Source organism: Xyrauchen texanus, chromosome 12, assembly GCF_025860055.1.
Source record: "Xyrauchen texanus isolate HMW12.3.18 chromosome 12, RBS_HiC_50CHRs, whole genome shotgun sequence".
In the NCBI taxonomy this organism is placed as follows: domain Eukaryota; kingdom Metazoa; phylum Chordata; class Actinopteri; order Cypriniformes; family Catostomidae; genus Xyrauchen; species Xyrauchen texanus.
This window is the reverse complement of record NC_068287.1, coordinates 33,385,309-33,408,151: the sequence shown is the minus strand read 5'-3', so window position 1 is coordinate 33,408,151 and position 22,843 is coordinate 33,385,309. Positions and strand designations below refer to the sequence as shown.

Sequence of the window (22,843 nt, the reverse complement as noted above, 5' to 3'; positions counted from 1 at the left end):
CAGATTTTATTATATGGCATGTTGAGCGCGCTACCATGGAGACATAGCGCGTGTGGAGGCTTCATGCTATTCTCTGCAGCTTCCACCCACAACTCACCATGTACCCCACTGAGAGGGAGAACCACATCATGGTGACCACAAGGAGGTTAATCCAATGTGACTCTACCCACCCTAGTAACCGGGCCACAATTGGTTTCTTTGGAAGCCTGACTGGAGTCACTCAGCACACCCTGGATTCGAATTTGCAACTCCAGGTGTGGTAGTCACCGTCTTCCCTTGCTGAGCCTCCCAGGCCCTCAGCAAACTTTTTATTATTATTATTACTTAAATTTTATAATATTACTATTTGTATTATAATACCTTAGTATTCATTTGAAAAAGTCAACACTGGTATTTCAAATCAAATTCTGACTGAGATTTAGTGTCAAAAACAGCAATCAAGGTGTGTAATTTTCTTTCATTTAATGTGTAAAGAGATACTAATATTAAGACAATATTCATTTTTAAAATTGGTAAGGTTCTACCCTCAGCTCTATGTCAGAGGGTCTAAAGTAATATGTTTTTTTTTACAAACCTTAACATGACTAACTGGCAAATGACAAAGAAAGGCAGTCTCTTCAGTTTTGATTTCCTAACATCACTGACTATTCAATGTGGGGCCTCACTGAGGTCTCTCTGTTTAGTTGTTCTCTCCTTCCAGCTGAAGTTCAGTTGTCACATTCCTCTCCCTAGCTGCAGCCTACAAGAAAATCCTGACAAATTTCGAAAAACATACTCAAGCTTATTCAGATGTAAAAAAAATATTTGTAATATTAACACAACATAGACAGCTGCTGTCGTTGCATTCTGTCCTTCTATTGCAGTACGTCAATCTCCTCTTGCTGGGCCCTTTCTCTGTTTCTGGTTTCGTTTCTTGCTCAGCCAGTTCGTCACACAAAGGTTTTAAAGAGTAGTCCAGCTTTTCCCCTCTCTAAAGGAACCCAGACTTACCACCACTACAGAGGCAGCAGCAGAGGTGAGTAAACATTCTGTACATGCACTATATTGACAATTTCACACATTTGGAAGTGTTGATGCATTGTGCTCTTTGATCCTTTTAGCCTAAAATGTTTGTAGTTCTTGAACGTGAAGCAAATACAGATGTAATAAACTCATACCGTATTTAATTAACAGAGATTATTGATAAATTATATTGTTAAATAACTGGTAACATTTCACTTGTTTTTCTACAATGTTTATAAGAAGTTTAGTGAGTAACGATCCTAAACATTCTCTACCTTTATTCTGCCTATTTCTCAGTAATTTCCGATTGGCACTGGGTCAAATTATTTATTAACATACTACACTGGTTAATCGGGTGTCAAGGTTTTTTTTTTTTTTTTTTACATTTACCAAAAATGAAAAGGCATTTTAGTATTTCACACTTGCTTTAATTTCTTTCTGAGACCCCCCTCCTCCCCAGTACCACATATCTAGATCTGCTTCAAGGGGATTTCACACTTGCAGTAGTTTCTCTCTGAGACCCTCCTCCTCCCCAGCTCCACTTATCTAGATCTGCTTCAGGGGGATTGAATGTATGTCTAAATGTGAAGCAGCAGCAGGTCCTAAATACTTAATGCAGCATGTCTTGTGTATGTCCAGTTGTGCAGCACATCACCAATCAGAAACAAATACTTCTAGGTCAGAAAGATCAACAAAAATTTCTGATCTTACAAATTATTAGATTTTGATATTGTGTTCTATGTTTCTCTAAGTACAGTAGCTTGTGTGACAAAACTGGTCAACTAAAAAAAAAAATCAGTACTAAATCACTCTTTTGGTCTTGTGTATGATGCTCTTCGGGATGCTCCTCAGCTGTATGGGAAAAGTATCTAACATAACTGTTTGTAGCTCAAGCTCTAAACACTGAAGTGCTTAATATAGAAAAGCATGCTTCAGGTGTTGTCTGATTTTGAACATACACCACTTTCTTTGTTAAAAGACTGTTGCATTTATATAGCGCTTTTCTGTTACTACACTCAAAGTGCTTTACACAGTGAGCAGGGGACTTTCCTCAACCACCACCAGTGTGCAGCATCCCACTGGAGGATGCGACGCAGCCATAGTGCACTAGAATGCTCACCACACACCAGCTGTTGGTGGAGAGGGGACTGATACAGCCAATTAATGGATGGGGATTAGTAGGAGGCCATGATGGATAAGAGCCAATGGGGCGAATTTGACCAGGACACCAGAGTTACACCCCTACTCTAAACCTTGTTTGTGTGTGTGTGTGTGTGTGTGTGTGTGTGTGTGTGTGTGTGTGTGTGTGTGTGTGTGTGTGTGTGTGTGTGTGTGTGTGTGTGTGTGTGTGTGTGTGTGTGTGTGTGTGTGTGTGTGTGTGTAGATGGAGATCAATCTTAGACCATACCAGGAAGAGGTGGTGCAGACAGCACTGAAAGGGGAGAACAGCATCATCTGGCTGCCAACTGGTGGAGGAAAAACCAGAGCAGCAGTCTACGTCACTAAGAAACACCTGGAGACCAAAACCAATGCCAAAGTGGCAGTGCTTGTAAATAAGGTAAAGCCAGATTTGTTTTGTATCAGTCTGTGCATAATATTCTATCTGTCCATTTTTCTTTCTCCACCTGTGTCTTGGCAATATTCTGTTTTAATAATTAGCATATACTTCTCATTTACTTTTTCATCATTACACATTATATTAGATTAAAAAGTTCAAAGGAGGACATTTACAGTTTAAAGTTTAAATAATTTATCCACATCTCCTTCATTTGTATGATCGAACATTTATACATGCGTGCGGCTATATGTATATACATTGTTCTCAGGTGCACCTGGTAGACCAGCATTACGAAAAAGAATTCCGGCCTTACCTTGACAAAAAATACAAAATAGTGGCCATCAGTGGAGATAGTGATGAGAAAGACTTCTTTGGAAATGTGGTCAGGAAATCAGACCTGGTCGTCTGCACTGCTCAGATCTTAGAGAACGCCCTCACCAACATGGAGGAGGACAAACATGTGGAGCTCACAGGTAACTCCTAGATTTGTATGACACACATAATGCTGAAGTGTGTAATTCCATGTCAGAATACCAGCTTAATATGCAGAGTCATCTATAAGTAAGCCATTGGTAGTATGATTTCCCTGAAATTGTTAATACTGTGGCACTATCACAACATTAAACTGTTTGCTTAAAGGGAAAGGATAGTCTACCCAAAAATGGGAATTCTCTCAACATGTATTTACCCTCATGCCTTTCCAGATGTGTATGACTTTCTTACTTCTATTGAACACAAACAAGATTTTTAGAAGAATATTTCAGCTCTGTAGGTCCACAATGCAAGAGAATGGTGGCCAGAACTTTGAAGGTCCAAATAGCACATAAAATTAATCCATATATTCAGAAGTGATATGATGGTTGTGTGTGAGAAAAAGATCTTATTAAAATGTTTTATGATGATTTTTTTATGCTTTTTGGACCTTTAAAGTTCTGGCCACCATTCAGTAGCAATATATGGATTTACAGTGCTGAGTTTTTTTTTCTAAAAATCTTCCTTTGTGTTCAGCAGAAGAAAGAAAGTCAAACACATCTGGGATGTCATGAGTGTGAGAAAATAATGAGAATTTTTAGTTTTGGGTCAACTATCACTTTAAGCAACCTGACAAGCCCGACAATGTAAACTTGGCTCAACAACCATTAACATGAGTTTTGGGCGGGACTGTCTATTTGGCTTCCCAATGGTAGACGGAAACCAATTTTTTGCTATTCCTTGTTTTGGTGATGCTAGTGGCACAGAATTTACAAACTTCACCTTTAAATTTGTAAACAGCACATGAATGAAAATGTAAGTAATATTTAAATATTGTTTTAGAGTGACTCAGATGCAAGCATTTTTGGTCTTGTTACCTAGGAGGATGAATTTGCTTGAATGCATTTCACAAGTTTAAACATTGGTCTCCATTTGTCTTCCTTAAGACTTCACCCTGCTGGTCATAGATGAGTGTCACCACACACACAAGGAAAACGTCTATAACAAGATTATGGGCCGCTATGTGGAAATGAAAGTTAGAAAGGAAAATAATCTGCCTCAGGTTCTGGGCCTCACAGCATCACCTGGCACTGGGAGAAGTAGGACACTGGATAAAGCTGTTGAACATGTCCTGCAGGTGTGTGTGTCTGTAAATGTACATAATAAATGGGGTCAACTCGTGAGGAATCAAAATGTCCTTGTTCTTTTGAGATAATGAGCTTGATGTACTTTGAAGTCATACTATAACTTTCAGGAATTAAATCTGGCCTCCCAGTCCAAAAGGGGAATTTATAGAATGGATGGGGTAGTTAAAAACTGTATTGGACACAACTGCGGAAAAAAACGGCAAACTTGCAGCAGGTGAATGAGCACCAATTATTGCTAATTTCACATGCAAAGGGATGTTTCTTTCATGTGCAGAGGTAAATTATGGACTGATTTGTACTAAGGGATAGAGAGAAGGTGGTCATGAAAAACGAAAATATTTTTGGTACATAAAAGTTTACTAGCATTATATGATGACCTAAAAGTAATGGTAATGCTTTACAAAAAGGTTGTACAGTATTTATCATTAGTAAATGCATTGAAGCATTGAAGTTTTTTTTAACTGCATTTATTAATCATGGTTAATGTTGATTTATACAAATAAAATTCATTGTTAGTTCATAATGAATTTTCTAATGTTATTGTATAATTTTTTTATTTTAAAAATGTATTAGGATGTCGAAATTAACATTAACCAAGATTAATAAGTGCTGTATTGTTCATTTTAATAAATGCCATTAAATAATGTTAACGAATACAAGTTGTAAACGTTCCAGCATGAAGGAAGTGGGTAGTCCAGGTAAGTCAGCTTTTTATTCAGCATTTTCAGCTTCACAATCAGAGTTTTGGCTTTTCAGTTTCACCGTCAGAATTTTGACTTTTCAGCTTCACAATCAATTTTACAACAAACATACACTTTAGCTTCACAATAAATATACACTTCAGCTTCGCAACTTGTGTTCCCCTGTAGCTAAATCTCTCTGTCTCTCCAGTGTTCTCGGCAGCCTTTTCAAGCCCATCTCTGTCGTCACTGTAATGAGAGATAGGTGTGAAACATCAGTAAACACCAGGTGATGGCCCTTACTGCTTCCTCTCTCCCCACACAGCCACATCCTGCTCCACATACCCCCACCACTCGACTCGGGCCCGGGCAAAGTCCGGCCTGCTAACACCCCCCCGCCCCATTCAGAGGAAGTCAGCCACAACCATCTGTGGCCCAAGCCTGTGGACCACCTTAAATTTGAAGGGCTGATCCGCACATTGGTATCCTTCATGTGGTGGAACCAAGTGGAGGATGAAGGCCCACCCCAGCAGGTAGTAGTGGAGGGTTAGGACCGCCCACTTGATGGCAAGGCACTCTTTCTCGATGGTGCTGTTCTTAGTCTCTCTCAAAGAGAGCTTGCGTCTAATGTACAGCACGAGGTGCTCCACCTTCTGCGAGAGCACGGCCCAAACCCCTCACAGGAGGCCTCACCTCCTTTTTGGACTTGGGACATGGGCAGGCCACTATCGCTGCGGTCTTATCAATTTGGAGACGTACCTGCCCGTGACCCAAGTGACGATAAGTGAATCTTATTCATGAGGCATTGTAGCAGGAGCCCCGAACAAACCAAACAAAAGAGTGACGAATTGGTGTAATCATAATCTTTTTTTTCTCGGGATAATGGAGTTAAGGGTATCTGCCAATATCCCTTAGTTAAATCAAGTGTTAGCATCCACGGGGCCGGTGTTCAAACAGGAGCTTGAAGGGGGAAAACCCCATGGAGGCTTGCGGGACCTCCATGACTGCAAATAATAGGGGTTCCAGCCATTTGTCTCAATTCCTTGCATCCTCATGCACAAACTTGTGAATTATATTTTTCAGGGTTCGATTAAATAGTTTCACCAGCCTGTTTGTTTGCGGGTGATAAACGCTGGTGCAAATCGATTTAATCCCCAGCAATTCATAAAGTTCACGTAGCGTTCCTGACATAAACATTGTGCCTTGGTCGATGAGGTTTTCTTTCAGAATCCCCACCCGGGAGATAATTTTGAAGAGTGCCTCCACAACACTGCATGGTGAGATGTTGCTTAAAAGGCACTGCTTCCGGAATATCATGTTGCATAATCCACCAGGACTAATACAAAGCGGTATCCACGTGCTTACTGTTGTAATGGCCTGATGAGGTCCATACCAATTCTTTCGGAGGGGGCCTCAATTAAAGGTAACTGGCGCAATGGCGCTCTTGGTGTGGCCAGTGGATTCACCAACTGACATTTGCGGCATGCCGCACAACATCTACGTACATCCCCGTGAATGCCCGGCCAATAAAAGCGGGCCATTAGACGGTGCAGTGTTTGTTCTTGTCCTAAGTGACCCACCATAGGATTGTTTCCCGATGGCTCCTCGGGACTAATAACTGGGTTGTATTTTCATGGGTTTGATTGCCCCTGCATCCCTTGATACAACCGGTTCCTAATAACTGAAAAGTATGAATATGTAAAGGCAATGTCTGGCAGGAGCTGCTGGCCATCGATTACTCTCACTTGGTCAAAGGCATGCCTAAGTGTTTCTTCACGTGACTGCTCTAGAGGGAAATCTCCCTCCGGGAACTCCCTAAGGATGGAAATGCTGGAGGATTCCCCTCCTAAATCATTCTGATGCTAAGCAGACATGGACGGCCCGGCTCCACCTCCCCATCCATCGAGTCACACAACACACACCAAGATTTTGTTTTGCAGGACCCATCCACACATAACACTTTTATTATTCTCTTAAACCCCGGCCAATTGGTTCCCAAAATCAGTGTATGGGTGAAGCGGGAGTTAACTGAGGCCTCGCCCAAATGTAATAACGGTAGTCACTACCGGATATTTGTGAACATCCCCGTGCACACACCTCACCATCACCTTGTGTTTCCTACACAAAGCCCCGTCATGAACCAAGCCGTGGTGGATCGAGGTTTGATTATAGCCTGAATCCACCAGGGCTTGGTAGTTACACCCCTTACTTTTTACCAGTATACCATACATCCCTGCTTGATCGGGGGCAGTCTGTGGTGTGTCGGGTACCGAATCCACGTCTCTGCCTCCCTTACTGGACACCTGTTCCCCACAGCTCCAGCATTCCCAACTGCACTTTTGGTGGTGGAGACATCAACCTGGGAAAGGACAGAGAGGGGGAGGGGGCTGGCATGTAGTGTAGCCCATGAAGATGGGGAGCTGGTTTGGGTGGCACCACTCCCCATTACCGGGGAGCGGGTATAGGGCGAGAGGGAGGGGCAAGAGGAGGAGGATTAGATGCAAGAGAGAGCGAGAGAGAGAGAGAGAGAGAGAGAGATCTGGAATGCTCGCCGGCTTCCGGGTAGGCCACCATGTGGGCTTCGGACAGCTGGATGCCATCATCCACCGAAGTGGGGCGATGGCACTGGACCATTCCGTGGTTCTTCTGGGCAGGTGAGTGGTTATCTGCTCCACCACCATCAGCTCAATGACATCTTCCACGCTAGGGCCTTCTCTGGCTAGCACCCATCTTCAGCAGGCATCACGGAGCTAATGGGCAAACGCAAATGGGCAGACAACTTCTCTCATCGTGAGGGAATGGAACCGCTGGCGGTGTTGTTCTGGGGTGCGGCCAACCCACAGCGGTCTTCAGCTTCAAGTAGTCCAGGCGGTCCTCAGGTGGTAGATACTGTGCCGCGAGCTGGGCCTCCCTGGAAAGCAGCAGCAGCCATTGGTGGGCCCATCTTGGAGTGTAGGATGCATGGCTGCTTCGCTGCCTCCGGGGTCGTGGTGGAGGATCCGCCTGGAGCCAGCCAGCTCTGGAAGCCCAGGCCGAGGATCAGCAGGCCTTGGAGGAGCGCCTGGTAGCACCACTCCTTGTGAGAAGGTCTCCTGGATGCTAGCCAGGGCACGGATGAGTCTGTCGAGTGGTGAGGTGTCCATGGCAACCAGACTTCTTCCTTATCCCGGGTTTCAGCACCAGTGTAAACGTTCCAACAAGACGGAAACGGGAAGTGGGAAGCGGGGTGGCAGTCCAGGTAAATCAGCTTTTTATTCAGTGTTTTCAGCTTCACGATCAGAGTTGTGGCTTTTCAGTTTCACAATCGACGTATACACTTTAGCTTTACAACAAACACAACTTCGTGTTCCCCTGTCGCTAACTCTCTCTTATCTCTCCGGTGTTTCGGCAGCCTTTTCAAGCCCTTCTCCGTTGTCACTGTAATGAGACAAAGGTGTTAAGCATCAGTAATCACCAGGTCATGGCCCTTACCGCTTCCTCTCTCTCCAATGACAGACACACGACCACGTCCCGCTCCATACAAACTTATTGTAAAGTGTTTCCAATAAAATGTGTATAGTATGATAAGACCACTTTAATACAAAGAGCCATATGAAGTTTAATTTATTTTGTGCTAGAAAGAAATGAAATAATTATCACTCTGTTTTTCTCTTTGTCAGATCTGTGCCAATCTGGATTCTGCAATTGTGTCCACCAAGAATTCTTTGCCAGTGCTGCAAAGTGTTGTCCCCAAACCCAGAAAGATATATGACATTGTTGAAAAAAGAGATAAGGTAAGTTTCTGGTACATTTTCTAACTCATGTGTTCCTTTCTAGAATGTGCTGACCTCTGTGTGCCTTAAATTCAATTCAATTCTATGGCTGCTGTGCACATATACAAGCAGTTATTTATGTGTTGATATGTCTGTGTGTATGTTTGTTTATGTACAATAGGATCCATTTGGGGATCACCTGAAGTTGATGATGTCAATGATTCATGATTTTATGCCGTCAGAGGCGAGTTTAAACCTGCGAGAGGTGGGCACACAGGAATATGAAGCTGATGTGGTGGAACTGGAAAAAATAGGTTAGGGGTCAGGTTACTACAATTGAGTGTGTTTTAGGAACATAAATTAAATGATCTGTAAGCAATATTTTTCTTGAAAATATTTGACTACTCCCTAAAAGATATTAATGAAATAAGTGTTGTGTGATATCTCACCGGTCTCATTGACAGACAAAGACAGCAAACATAAAAGTGTCTGCAAGCTACGGACAATTAAGCTTTCTGTCTGTCAATCATTTTGCACATTCTCATAGTATTTTAGTTGCAGCAAATTATTGAGGCATAATGCCATTTTTATGCAATGTTGCTCATAACAGTTGTCAGTTGAGGGTGCCATTTTGCTGCTGTTGTTTCAACAACCTTTTCTGTTTGTGCCAGTGAAAATATAACTAATTTGGTATCTTTGGAGTGCGAGTTTTGGAAAAAGGGTGCGTGGCTAATCGAGTGCCTCACCTTATCAAAATTCGAGAACAGCTAAAATCGCTTATAGCACCTTTAACTTGACTAGATCTGTATTTTGAAAAGGCAAGTTTCTAAGGAAAAATTAATTTCATTTAAGCAAACTGAATACTTGGTCTTCATTTGTCAAAAATTATTTAAATGTAAACCTAAAGTGTGATAGATAAACAGTCCCAAAAACCATATCCCATTCAAACAAAAACTCTCTTTTATTGTGTGTGATTGTGTTTGTTTGTTTGTTTGTTTGTCTGTCTGTCAGGTGTACAGAAGGAGAACAGATTGATCGCTCAGTGTGCTCTGCACCTGCGGGAATACAATGATGCTCTTCTCATTAATGACACTGTTCGCATGGTGGACGCGTTCCGTGTTCTAAGCGAGTTCTACAATTCAAGGCAACACAACTTGTTAGATGGAACTGATTTCTTTCTGCAGGGGCTTTTTGAAGGTATGGATTCTTGTGTAGCTCTTAAAGTAATAGTTCATCCAAAAATTACAAATTTGTCACCATTTACTCAACCTCTTGTCATTTCAAACCTGTATGAATTCCTTTGCTCTGTGGAACAAAGGTTTTGCATGCTATTTATCATACACAAAAGCATATAGCGACCAGGGAATGTCAAGCTCAAAAAGGACAAAAAAAACACAAAAGTACTATTAATGTAGTCCATATGGCTTGTGCCCTATATTCCAAGTTTTCCAAAGATGTAGGATAGCTTTGTGCGAAAAACAGACTGAAATCTAAAGTCATTATAAATCTTGCTCTCTGCTGTAGCTACCAAATCTCATTTGCGCTTCTGCATATATTTAAAATAATTTATGGGGGAACTATTCCTTTAATTAGCAAAACTAATGTTGTTGTGTTTGGTCTCCCTGGTGCTGTCTCTGATATCACTAGGAACCTAGATACTCTGTCTTCAAATGTTCATACTTTTGCAAAAAACCTAGGTGTGATTTTTGACTCGGAGCTACATTTTGGAAAACAGATAAATGCTGTGGTGCGGAGTAGCTTTTTCCAACTAAGGCAAATAGCCAAATTAAAATCTCTACTCTCATTTTAGGATCTGGAGATAGTTATCCATGGCTTCATCTCATCTTGACTATTCCAATGCACTGTACATGGGTCTAACTCACTCATCTCTTTATCGCTTGCAGTTAGTTCAAAACGCAGCTGCAAGGTTGTTTACTGGAAGAGGGAAACATTTCACCGGTTTTAGCAGCTCTCCACTGGTTACCGGTGCAATATAGGATCCTTAAGATCTTGTTATTTGTTTTTAAAGCTTTAAATGGTGTGGCCCCTTAATTGTCAGAACTTCTGAGCTATCAACAATCCCCTACAACCCTCAGCTCCTCTGACAAATTGCTCCTGCAAATACCTCGCTCTCGCCTAAAGTTTAAAGAGGATCGTGCTTTTTCTGTTGCTGGCCCAAGACTATGGATTAGTATACCTCTGGACATTAGGTCTGCCTCTTCCCTTCCTGTTTTTAAATAATGCCTGTGTAACCCGAGTACACACACACACAAGTTGAGACAGTCACAATGTGATGAAAAACTGCTTTTATTCGTAATAAAAGCAGGCAGAAGTACAAACAGGGTTAATCCAGAGAGAATGGTCAAGGGGGAGCGTAAGGTCGGAGCAGGGGAATCAATGATATAAACAAGAGGGTCGTAGACGGGAAAACAGTTAACAACTAGGGACAAGTGGGAACGGAGACAGGGGAACAAGTTGGCAAGCTAAGAGGTAAAACAGTAGGGAGGTCAAAACTAGACGAGACTAGCAGGGCAACGATACGGGGAACTAAATACAATACAATAACCAACACCCGTGAAACGGAAGTGCTGGGTATTTATAGGGGAAGGTGCAGGTGTGAACAATGAAGGTGACGAGACGAGTGCAGGTGAATCTAATGTGTGGGGATAGGAAGCGCGTGAGTGCAAGTGGTCATAATGTTCAGGCTGGTGCTGCGTGAGAAGCGAGCATGAGTCAGAGGGGAGAGAGTTTACTGAGCGAGAGCTCGTAATAGCAAAAGGAGCGTGAGTGCTCGAGGGAGGAAAAGAGCGTCGCAGCTCAAGGGGCGGAGCGAGGGAGCGGGAAGCGAGCATGCTCGCGGAGTGTATGGGTGCGTGCTCGAGGAAGCGGAGATGGGGCAGAGGAAAGGGGTTCGTGACAGTACTCCCCTCTGAATAGGACGGCTCCTGACGGCCGCTCGGCTGCGAGGAGCCTGAGGAACAGAACGAGCGTGTGAGCTCGTGGGGACAGAACGAGCGTGAGAGCTCGAGGGGACAGAACGAGCGTGAGAGCTCGAGGGGACAGAACGAGCGTGAGCTCATGGGGAGCAGAACGAGCGTGTGAGCTCGCGAGGGGCAGAAGGCACAAAAGGGAGATGAAACAGTCCATGGGGGTCAATGGGCAGTTCAAGACAAGGTCAAGGGGAACATAGTGGACAGGCGGGTTGTCGGGAGGTCTAGGGGGCAGCCATAGGGCAGAGACTGGGTCAGGAGGTCTGGAAGGCGACTGGAGGACAGGGACTGGGTCCGGGGTCTGGAAGGTGACCACCGGACAGGAATAGGGTCCGGAGGCCAGGGAAGAGGCCACAGGACAGGTAGAGGAACGGTAACAAGGGGAGCAGGCAAGACCCAGTGAGGAAAGGTTTCAGGGGCGGAGCCGTGAAAGGCGGAGTCGTGGAGGACTTGGGAGACTGAGCCTTGGAAGGCGGAGCCGTGAGAGACTCGGCAGGCGGGAATTGAGAGACAGAAGAGGCGGCGCCGAGGGAGGCTCGGGGGCTCCAGAGGCAGAGACGAGGAAGGCTCAGGAGACGGAGCCGAGGGAGGTGGAGTCGCAGGAGGCCCCAGGGGCGAGGCCCTGGTGGGCTCTGGAGGTGGAGCCGAAGGAGGCTTTAGGGGCGAAGGCCTGGAAGGCTCAGGAAGTGGAGCCCATGGAGGTGGCGCCGTAGGAGGCTCCAGAGGTGAAGCCCTGGAAGGCTCTGGAGGCAGAGCCGAGGGAGGTGACGCCGTGGGAGGTGGCGCTGTAGAAGGCTCCAGGAGTGAAGCCCTGGTAGGCTCTGGAGGCAGAGCCGGGGAGGTGATGCCGTGGGAGGTGGCGCTGTAGAAGGCTCCAGGAGTGAAGCCCTGGTAGGCTCTGGAGGCAGAGCCGGGGAGGTGGCGCCGTAGGAGGCTCCAGAGGTGAAGCCCTGGAAGGCTCTGGAGGTGGAGCCAAGGGAGGCTTTAGAGGCGGAGCCGCAGGAGGCTCCAGAGGCGAATCTCTAGAAGGCTCTGGAGTCTTAGGGAGCAGAGCTGTAGGAGGCTCGGGTGGTGGAGCCGTGGAAGGCTCGAGAGGCGGAGCCGTAGGAGGCTCGAGAGGTGAATCTCTAGAAGGCTCTGGAGTCTTAGGGAGCAGAGCTGTAGGAGGCTCGGGTGGTGGAGCCGTGGAAGGCTCAAGAGGCGGAGCCCTAGGAAGCTCTGGAGTCTTTGGGAGCAGAGCCATGAGAGGCTCGGGAGGTGGAGCCAGTAGGAGGCTCTGGAGGGGAGCCGTAGGAGGCTCGGGAGGCAGAGCCATAGGAGCCTCTAGTGGCCGAGCCCTGGGAGGCTCGGGAGGTGGAGCCGTAGGAGGCTCTGGAGGGGAGCCGTAGGAGGCTCGGGAGGCAGAGCCATAGGAGCCTCTAGTGGCCGAGCCCTGGGAGGCTCGAGAGGCTTGAGGGGGAGCCTTGAAAGACTCGAGAGACGAAGCCCTGAGAGGCTTGAGAGGAGGAGGAGCCCTGAAAGACTCGAGAGGGGGAGCCCTGAGAGGCTTGAGAGGGGAGGAGCCCTGAGAGACTCGAGGGGCGGAGCCCTGAGAGGCGGAGGAGCCCTGAGAGACTCGAGAGGCGAGCCGGGAGAGGCTTGAGGGGTGGAGCCATGAAAGACTCGAGAGGGGACGCCCTGAGAGGCGGAGGAGCCCTGAGAGACTCGAGAGGCGAAGCCGTGAGAGGCTTGAGGGGTGGAGCCATGAAAGACTCGAGGGATGGAGCCCTGAAAGACTCGAGAGGCGGCCGTGAGAGGCTTGAGGGGTGGAGCCATGAAAGACTCGAGGGATGGAGCCGTGAGAGGCTTGAGGGGTGGAGCCGTGAAAGACTCGAGGGATGGAGCCCTGAGAGACTCGAGAGGCGAGCCGTGAGAGGCTTGAGGGGTGGAGCCATGAAGACTCGGGGATGGAGCCCTGAGAGACTCGAGAGGCGGCCGTGAGAGGCTTGAGGGGTGGAGCCATGAAAGACTCGAGGGATGGAGCCCTGAGAGACTCGAGAGGCGAAGCCGTGAGAGGCTTGAGGGGTGGAGCCCTGAGGGACTTGAGGGGTAGAGCTCTGGGAGGCTCGTGAGGAGGAGCCCTAGGAGGCTCGTGAGGGGCCCTTGGAGACTGCGTGAGGCGGAGCCCGGGAGGGCTCAGAGGGGCGAGCAGAACCCGGCAGAGCCGTGGGAGACTCTGAGGGCGAGCAGAACCCGGCAGAGCCGTGGGAGACTCTGAGGCGAGCAGAACCCGCAGAGCCGTGGGAGACTCTGAGGCGGAGCAGAACCCGCAGAGCCGTGGGAGACTCTGAGGGCGGAGCAGAACCCGGCAGAGCCGTGGGAGACTCTGAGGGCGGAGCAGAACCCGGCAGAGCCGTGGGAGACTCTGAGGGCGAGCAGAACCCGCAGAGCCGTGGGAGACTCTGAGGGCGGAGCAGAGGTCTGCAGAGCCGTGGGAGACTCTGAGGGCGGAGCAGAGGTCTGCAGAGCCGTGGGAGACTCTGAGGGCGGAGCAGAGGTCTTGAGCACCAGACGAGACTGGGGAGAAGGGGCCCTCTTCCTTCTCTTACGTCTTCGGCCAACAGGGGACGTGGCCATGGGGACGGTCGAGGCTACAGGCGCTGGCTCAGGGGGGGTCGAGGCTACAGGCGCTGGCTCGCTGACCGTGGCAGACATGGGCGGTGGCTCACCGGCCGTGGCAGGCAGGGGCGCTGGCTCGTTGGCCGTGGCAGGCAGGGGCGCTGGCTCGTTGGCCGTGGCGGGCATGGGCGCCGGCTCGTTGGCCGTGGCGGGCATGGGCGCCGGCTCGTTGGCCGTGCCAGGCTTCGAGGCTGGGGCCGTGACAGGCCTCGGGACTGGGGCCGTGTCAGGCTTAGGGACTGGGGCCGTGTCAGGCTTAGGGACTGGGGCAGTGACAGGCCTCGGGACTGGGGCCGTGGTAGGCTTCGAGACGGGGGTCTTGGTGTGGAGCGCTGGTTCAGTGTCTGCCTCCCCCACAGTGAACGAGGAACCAGAGTACAGTAGGGCGAGGTCAATAAACTGAGCCAGGTTAAGGGGGCAGCGACCACCAGGCATTAATGATGAGGTTGGCTCATTCAGACCACATTGAAAAATGGTCTTCAGAGCCACCTCATTAAAATTCACCTGGTACGCCAGGACACAAAAATCCATAATATAAGCCTCCACGGTTTGGCTCCCCTGACGCTAAACCCACGAGTTGGGCCGCTGGGTCCATAATGCCGAGGGCGGGGTTATGGGTTACACAACCGCTGCCTCGCAGAAAAACCCCTTGGTCAGCGTCCGAAGAGCCGTCAAACCTCTCAGGGGTTGAAGGCTCACGGCGCTCAGAAATGCGCTGGAGGCATAAACGGGCTCAGGGGCAGACACAGGTGAAACAGTGTGACATAAATCAGACAACGCACATACCTGCTGCCCCTGGGCCGTGAGCGCTTGGTCCTGCCTCCAAACTGTAGCTCCTTGCGCCGAATGTGACGTGCCTCTCCGCTCTAGTGAGCTGCGCTGAAACATCCGCGTGACGCATTGTGACTGTCTACGGTGAGGTTGGTTATTCTGTAACCCGAGTACACACACACAAGTTGAGACAGTCACAATGTGATGAAAAACTGCTTTTATTCAGTAATAAAAGCAGGCAGAAGTACAAACAGGGTTAATCCAGAGAGAATGGTCAAGGGGAGCGTAAGGTCGGAGCAGGGGAATCAATGATATAAACAAGAGGGTCGAAGACGGGAAAACAGTTAACAACTAGGGACAAGTGGGAACGGAGACAGGGGAACAAGTTGGCAAGCTAAGAGGTAAAACAGTAGGGAGGTCAAAACTAGACGAGACTAGCAGGGCAACGATACGGGAACTAAATACAATACAATAACCAACACCCGTGAAACGGAAGTGCTGGGTATTTATAGGGAAGGTGCAGGTGTGAACAATGAAGGTGACGAGACGAGTGCAGGTGAATCTAATGTGTGGGGATAGGAAGCGCGTGAGTGCAAGTGGTCATAATGTTCAGGCTGGTGCGCGTGAGAAGCGAGCATGAGTCAGAGGGGGGAGAGAGTTTACGAGCGAGAGCTTCGTAATAGCAAAAGGAGCGTGAGTGCTCGAGGGAGGAAAAAGAGCGTACGCGCTCAAGGGGGCGGAGCGAGGGAGCGGGAAGCGAGCATGCTCGCGGAGTGTATGGGTGCGTGCTCGAGGAAGCGGAGATGGGGCAGAGGAAAGGGGTTCGTGACAGCCTGAAGACATATCTGTATTCCTTGGCTTTTATATGAATGTTTATTGTGGATTTTATGGGTAATTTCTTGTTGTTTTTGTGCAATTTTTATTATTAGTTTTTATTCCTCTGTATACAGTTATTGTTTTATTTGCATTTTTACAGCACTTTGGTATACACTAGTTGTTCTTAAATGTGCTATAAAAATAAATTGACCCTGACCTAATTGTGATTTCTGTGATAACCTGACATTTTGATTATATCAGTTCAGTCATGACAACTTTTGGAGTAAAGGTAAGGTGTTAGAAGGGATATGACAAGTTGGTAGGTTTGGTCTTTGGTTGGGCTTGTTGCGATTTATTAAATTATCTGATTGCGGTTATTTGATTTAACCACAGTTATTTGAGATAACCGCTATTACTGTGCACAAATTCCAAATAATGTAGTTTTAAGTGAATATATAAATGCCATGAATGGCGCATTTGTGTGTCTCACCATGGACGTCACTCAGACAGCTCGTGACTTGCATGTAGAGATTAACCGCTACTCAAGCACTCTGATGTGCGTGCCTTCTGCAGAAACTCGCACCAAACTCCTGCATAAATATAAATGAGGTAAAAACTTTTTTCTCCCCTTTTTCACCCCAATTTGGAATGCCAAATTCCCAATGCTCTCTAAGTCCTTGTGGTGGTATAGTGACTCGCCTCAGTCGGAGACGTCAATTATGCGCATCTTATCATGTAGCTTGTTGAGCGCATTACCATGGAGACATAGCACGGCTTCCACGCACAACTCACCACACACCCCACCGAGAGCTAACCACATTATAGCGACCACAAGGAGGTTACCCCAAGTGACTCTACCCTCCCTAGCAACCAGGCCAATTTGGTTGCTTAGGAGACCTGGCTGGAGTCACTCAGCATGCCCTGGATTCGATCTTGTGACTCCAGGGGTGGTAGTCAGCATCTTTACTTGCTGAGCTTCCCAGGCCCCCCGGTATAAACTTTTCTTAAACTTTAATAATCAGGTTGGCTGGCTTGCAAAAACAACAGTGTAAATGTAAAATGGATCAAGACTAAAGTTGACCAAAAAGAGAGAAATTATTTTGTTTAAATTAACATTCATAAATTTTAAACCCTTAAAAGTGAATCATGTATTACAATTTTATTATCTGATTTATATTATTGAAGACAATTATTTTGTCATAATCACAATTATTAATTATTATCTTTGACAAATTAATCGTCAGACAAATTTCATACTCTTGACTGCCCTAGTCTTGGCAGACTAGATCTGCTTTCACTGCCGCTGCAGAGCAAATACGAAGACATGCTACTGTTAGAACATACTGTGTTTAAGGAATGGTTCTGCACAATTGGACTTGCAGAAGACATGCTGCATCAAGCTTTTTGGACATGCTGCTTGTGCACAGTAAGGAATACATATAATCATCTTGAAGCAGATCTAGATTAATGGTGCTGGGGAGGAGGAGGTTTTCAGAGAGAAAATACTTGTAGCACGTTGAAGTGAAACCAGCTTACTTGCAAACAACTGAGGCAATTTAAATGTTTGACAAACAAGTTGATTGTCAAAGACCAATCAGCTGCACCATGCCAGCTGGTTGGTTTAGCAAATTTCACGTTCAACGGACCTATCAGCTTGTGCCATTTAGAGTTTCATGACTGAACTTGTAATTCTGATCACCACTAACATAAATGATTCTGAGATCTCAAGCAGTCACACTAATAATAATAAAGCTGATAGTTCTACTGCTCTATCTGTACTTAGAGAACCGCGTGGAGTTATGGCAGCTGGCATCGAATGCCCACTATGAAAACCCCAAACTGGCCCGGTTGCAGCAGACGATGGTAGAACAGTTTAAGGAACGTGAGTCTCGTGGTATCCTCTTCGCAAAGACCCGCAGGGGCACCCGTTGTCTGTTTGACTGGGTGAACTCCAACCCTGAGCTACGGAGGGTCAATATACATGCTGGCATTCTCACTGGAGCGGGCACTGGTGCTAACCACATGACCCAGGTACTGTCAGGCACTCTTTATGTAGGAGAATTAAAGGAATATTTCACCCCTAAAAATCTGTTATCAATTAAATTTTTAGGGGAACTACCCTTTTAAATGCTATATTCAGATTTTCATCTAATATACTTACTAACTCTCAGAAGCAGTAAATTAGGTTATATTTTTTATGTTTGTGCCTGTTTTTTGTATTTGTTTTTAGAGAGGACAGAAGGACACTATTAAAACATTTAGAGATGGAGGCCTCAACCTCCTAATCTCTACCAGTGTTGCTGAGGAAGGACTTGATATTCCTGAATGCAATGTGGTTGTACGTTATGGGCTGTTGACCAATGAAATAGCTCAGCGGCAGGCTAGTGGGCGGGCTCGAGCTCAGAACAGTGTCTACTCAGTGGTGGCTGAAAAAGGTGGGCGTGAGATACGCAGGGAACTCACCAATGAATATCTAGAAATGCTGACCGCACAAGCTATTGATCGAGTGCAGAGCATGACTCCCAGGGAGTTCCGACAGAAGGTTTGCCATAATATAAATTATTTATTACATTATTTTAATGATTTCTGTCCATGTCTATTTCCTAACTTGAAAGATTCAATTTCCATTACTTTTTCATAAATGCACAGTGCCTTTTTTGGGTGAAAATAAAAAAACAATTCTTATAATTTACTCACCCTCAATCCATCCCAGTTGTGGATGACATTCTTCCTTCTGCTGAACACAAACGAAGATTTTTAGAAAAATATCTCTGCTCTGTAGGTCCAAACAATGCAAGTCAAGAGGGTCCACATAAAGGGTCCACACAAATTACATTAAGGCAGCATACAAGTAATCCATAAGACTAAAGTGGTTAAATCCATGTCTTCAGAAGCGATATGTTAGATGTTGGCGAGAATAATTTAAATATTTAAGTCATTTTTCGTGCAAATCACTACCTACTGGGCTGGGAGGAGAATTTATAGTAAAAAAGCACTTGCATATTGATCTGTTTCTCACCCACACCTATCATATATCTTCTGAAGATATATATTTAACCACTTGAGTCTATGGATTACATTTCTGCTGCCTTATGTGCTTCTTGGAGTTCAAAGTTTTGGACCCTGTTGACTTGCATTGTATGGACTACAGAGCTGAGATATTTTTAAAAAAATCTTCATTTGTGTTTAGCAGAAGAAAGAAAGTCATACATATCTAGGATGGCATGAAGGTGAGTAAGTGATTAGATTATTTTTGGGTGAACTATTCCTTTAAGTTAGGTCTCTGTCTGTCTGTCAGATATCAGAGCTTCAACGCACAGCTGTAATGATTCTGATCCAGGCTGAGAGGAACAGGAAAGAGAAAAAGACATGCTACAATCCTACTCAGGTGCAACTTCAGTGCAGAGGTTGCTTCACTCCTGTCAGCTGTGGAGCAGATATAAGACACATAGAGAATTCACACCATGTTAACATCAATCCTCATTTTGAGTGAGTAATCATACTTCAATATGTTATAGTCTCTATCATAGACTGAATAGGTATTATCCAAAATATGCAGAACCGAGGAGAATATTTTGATGAGAAATGGGATTTTCTATGCACAACATTCATTTTAATGTATTGATTATTTCTTAGCAAACCTATGTCTGTGTAGTAAACCAAAGCACAGCTTTGAAAAGCAAGAAATAGCAAGAAAGTGTATGTCTTGAAGTGTAATGATTCTTTTTGTGTCTCTCTGTGTGTTTAATAGGACATACTATAAAGCAGGTGGGCAGGTATGTCTGGAAAGGAGTTTTGAAGATTGGGAGCCTGGACGGGTTATCAACTGCATTCATTGTGGAAAGGTACATATTTTCTGTCAGTCTACATTAAAAACAAACATACTGTGCTTGTAAGTGTATATAACCAAACACAGGAGGGAGCCCTTAAGTATATTGCTTTACTTTTTTGTCTCTCATTATAAGGACTGGGGAATGGAGATTAAATTCAAGAAAGTGGCAATACTTCCCTGTTTGAAAATAAAGAGCTTTTCCTTGAATACTCCTCGGGGTAAATTCACACACAAGCAGTGGAAAGACATTGAGTTCCAAGTGGAAGAGTTTGACTTCATTCAGTACATGACTGGCCGTTTCCCTGACCTGAACTTCGAAAATGATGACTGACAGGCCAATCATACTTGAAGTAGTAATTAACTCACTAACCGATATTGTGTCAGTTTGTTTGTGTGTGTGTGTGTGTGTGTGTGTGTGTGTGCGCGTGTGTGCGTGTGTACGGTCATAAAAATGCATTTGTGCATGGAACTACTTTCTTACGCAGCGGATCAGAATCTGCCGTTGCTGGTTCAAACCAAATGATGCGTCTAAGCCTTCGTTAGTTATTCAAAATTGTCACTTCAGAAATAGTACCACAGCTTGTGCTGTTTTGAACAAACAGCCCATGTGTGTGTGTGTGTGTGTGTGTGAGTGAGAGAGAGAGAGAGAGAGAAAGAAAGAAAGAGAAAGGGAAAGAGTGAGCTGGAGCGTGTGCAATCACCTGTTGACACACCCAAGCAGAGATATTGTCAGCTTTCTGAAGATCAACTTTCTCAGTGGTAAAATAGCCGTCCAAGTGGGGTATTACTCTCCATTTCGCAGTAGCCGGTGTGCAAGAGTCATTCACTATAGAAACCTCAATGTCCTCTGCCATTTTAAACGGTATGTATCCAATGTGGAAACTCCGGTAAGAGATAAGCACCTTGAATTCTGTAATCAATCAGTCTGTTGTGTCTCTCAGCTGTGATAAGCCTTAATGCTGAAGTTGTTCGTTTAAAGCTATTTCCTAGCTTTAATAATGTAAAGTACAATTGTGGTAAGAAGAATAGCATTCAATAGAATTCTGGGATGCGGGTTGGCACAATTTTGGTGGCATGAGGGGGACCTAAACAATATTAGGCATCTGGTTTTAATGTTGTGGCTGAAAGTTGTGAGTGTTTATGTATGTATGTGTGTGTGTGTGTGTGTTAGAGCATAACAAGTGCATTGTGTGGACATGATATACATTATATTCAAAACACTTTGTTTTTGCATAAGTATTGTGTCATGTCTTCAGGCAAGTAATACATTAGTTTTGGCTGAATGTATATTGTTTTTTAAAAATGAATTTAAAAAAGTTTGGTGTACCATTGGAACTGACTTTTTGCTTTTAGACAGTTATGAATGTGATAGTTCACATAAAAATGATCACCCAGCAATTAAAAAAATTTAAACAGCAAGTCTATCGAATGTAATCATTAAGATGGTTATGTAAACGTGCGTGTACTGTATGTGCATCATTTGATTTATCTTCATAATGCTTTATTCTCTGGGATCAGGACGGTGTTGCTCTCTGTTATTAGCTATTGTTTAGATTACTATTAATGTGCAATTAAAATGCACTTTAACTTTATGACAGTGGAACACTGGTTTGCTTTGACCATTAATTTATGCCTGAGTTATAAATTTAACTATGTCACAATTACACTTTGAACATTTGTGAGCCTTTGCTTAAACATTTTTCATGTTTATTCGTGTGACATTAGGTCTGTTTTTACAGAAAATGTGCATAATATACTTACATTTTTGTCTCGCCACTAGTGATAAGAATTTTAAAAACAATCCCTTTTCTAAATGTAGTCTCATGTGATGCATTATGTATTTCCATATTGTATACTTTTTTAAATGTAATAAAAAAATATGCACTTTAATTTAAAAGGTTTGACATCTTTACAGCTGCTACATAAATAAAGACTTCATGTTGTGTAAATTGCGTGTGATGCAGGAACACAGTCATAGATTAACTTTAGATTGTAGAACACAGACTGACAGCATATGAGTAACCTGGAGTTATTAGAAGCACAATATAAGATATGAATCACTTTTCTGAATACACACATAAGGATAAAGGAATAGTTACCCAAAAATGAAAATTACTTTTTCTTCTGCAAAACCCAAAGATTTTTAGATGAATATTTCAGGTCTGTCGGTCCTCACAATGCAAGTAAATGTGTACCAAAATGTTGAAGCTCCAAAATGCACACAAAGTCAGCATTAAAGTAATCCAGTAATTAAATCTATATCTTCAGAAACAATATGATAGGTGTGGGTAAGAAACAGATTAATATTTAAGTCATATTTACTATAAATTCTCCTTCCTGCCCAGTAGGTGGCGTTATGCACAAAGAATTTGAATCACAAAAAAAAAGACGTAAATGTTGAACTGTTTCTTACCCACACTTATCATATAGCTTCTGAATACATTGATTTTACAACTGGAGTTGTATGGATTACCTTTATGCTGCCTTTATGTCCTTTTGGTGCTTCAAAATGTTCCCATTCACAGTCTGGACCTACGGAGCTGAAATATGAATCTAAAAATCTTTGTGTGTGTTCTGCAGAAGAAATAAAGTCATACAGATATGGCATTTCATTTTTGGGTGAACTATTCCTTTAAGTATGATTCCTTCATTGTTTTTAATTAGCAGCTGTGATGTTTTAACTATTTCATAAGTCTAAACTCATTCCTTTGACGATAAACGAAAGTCCGACCATCACCCCTGGTGAGACAAAACCGTGACTCATCAGTGAAGAGCCATTCCTGTCTTGTCCAGCGAAGGTGGGTTTGTGCTTATAGGCGACGGTGTTGCCGGTGATGTCTGGTAAGGACCTGCCTTACAACAGGACTACAAGCCCTCAGTCCAGCCTCTCTCAGACTATTGCGGACAGTCTGAGCACTGATGAGCGAGTGTGCATTCCTGATGTAACTTGGGCAGTTGTTGTTGCCATCTTGTACCTGTCCTGTAGTTGTCATTTTCGGATGTACCAATCCTGTGCATGTGTTGTTACATGTGGTCTGCCACTGCGAGGACGATCAGCTGTCCTTCCTGTCTCCCTGTAGCACTGTCTTAGGTGTCTCACAGTACGGGCATTGCAGTTTATTGCCCTGGCCACATCTGCAGTCCTCATGCTTCCATGTAGCATGC

At 45.0% G+C, this 22,843-nt stretch overlaps 1 protein-coding gene across 1 annotated transcript; it reads left to right on the top strand.

The window, feature by feature from the left end:
* Positions 1-911: 911 nt before the first annotated feature.
* On the top strand, positions 912-21,556 carry LOC127652636 (ATP-dependent RNA helicase DHX58-like). The gene is made up of 12 exons (XM_052138896.1): positions 912-1,015; positions 2,387-2,560; positions 2,829-3,033; positions 3,979-4,169; positions 8,519-8,632; positions 8,793-8,925; positions 9,623-9,808; positions 17,630-17,877; positions 18,077-18,388; positions 19,145-19,335; positions 19,598-19,691; positions 19,812-21,556. The coding sequence occupies exons 2-12, from the start codon at positions 2,387-2,389 to the stop codon at positions 20,007-20,009; spliced, it is 2,046 nt and encodes a 681-aa protein (XP_051994856.1). The 5' UTR covers positions 912-1,015; the 3' UTR covers positions 20,010-21,556.
* The last annotated feature ends 1,287 nt before the right edge of the window (positions 21,557-22,843 follow it).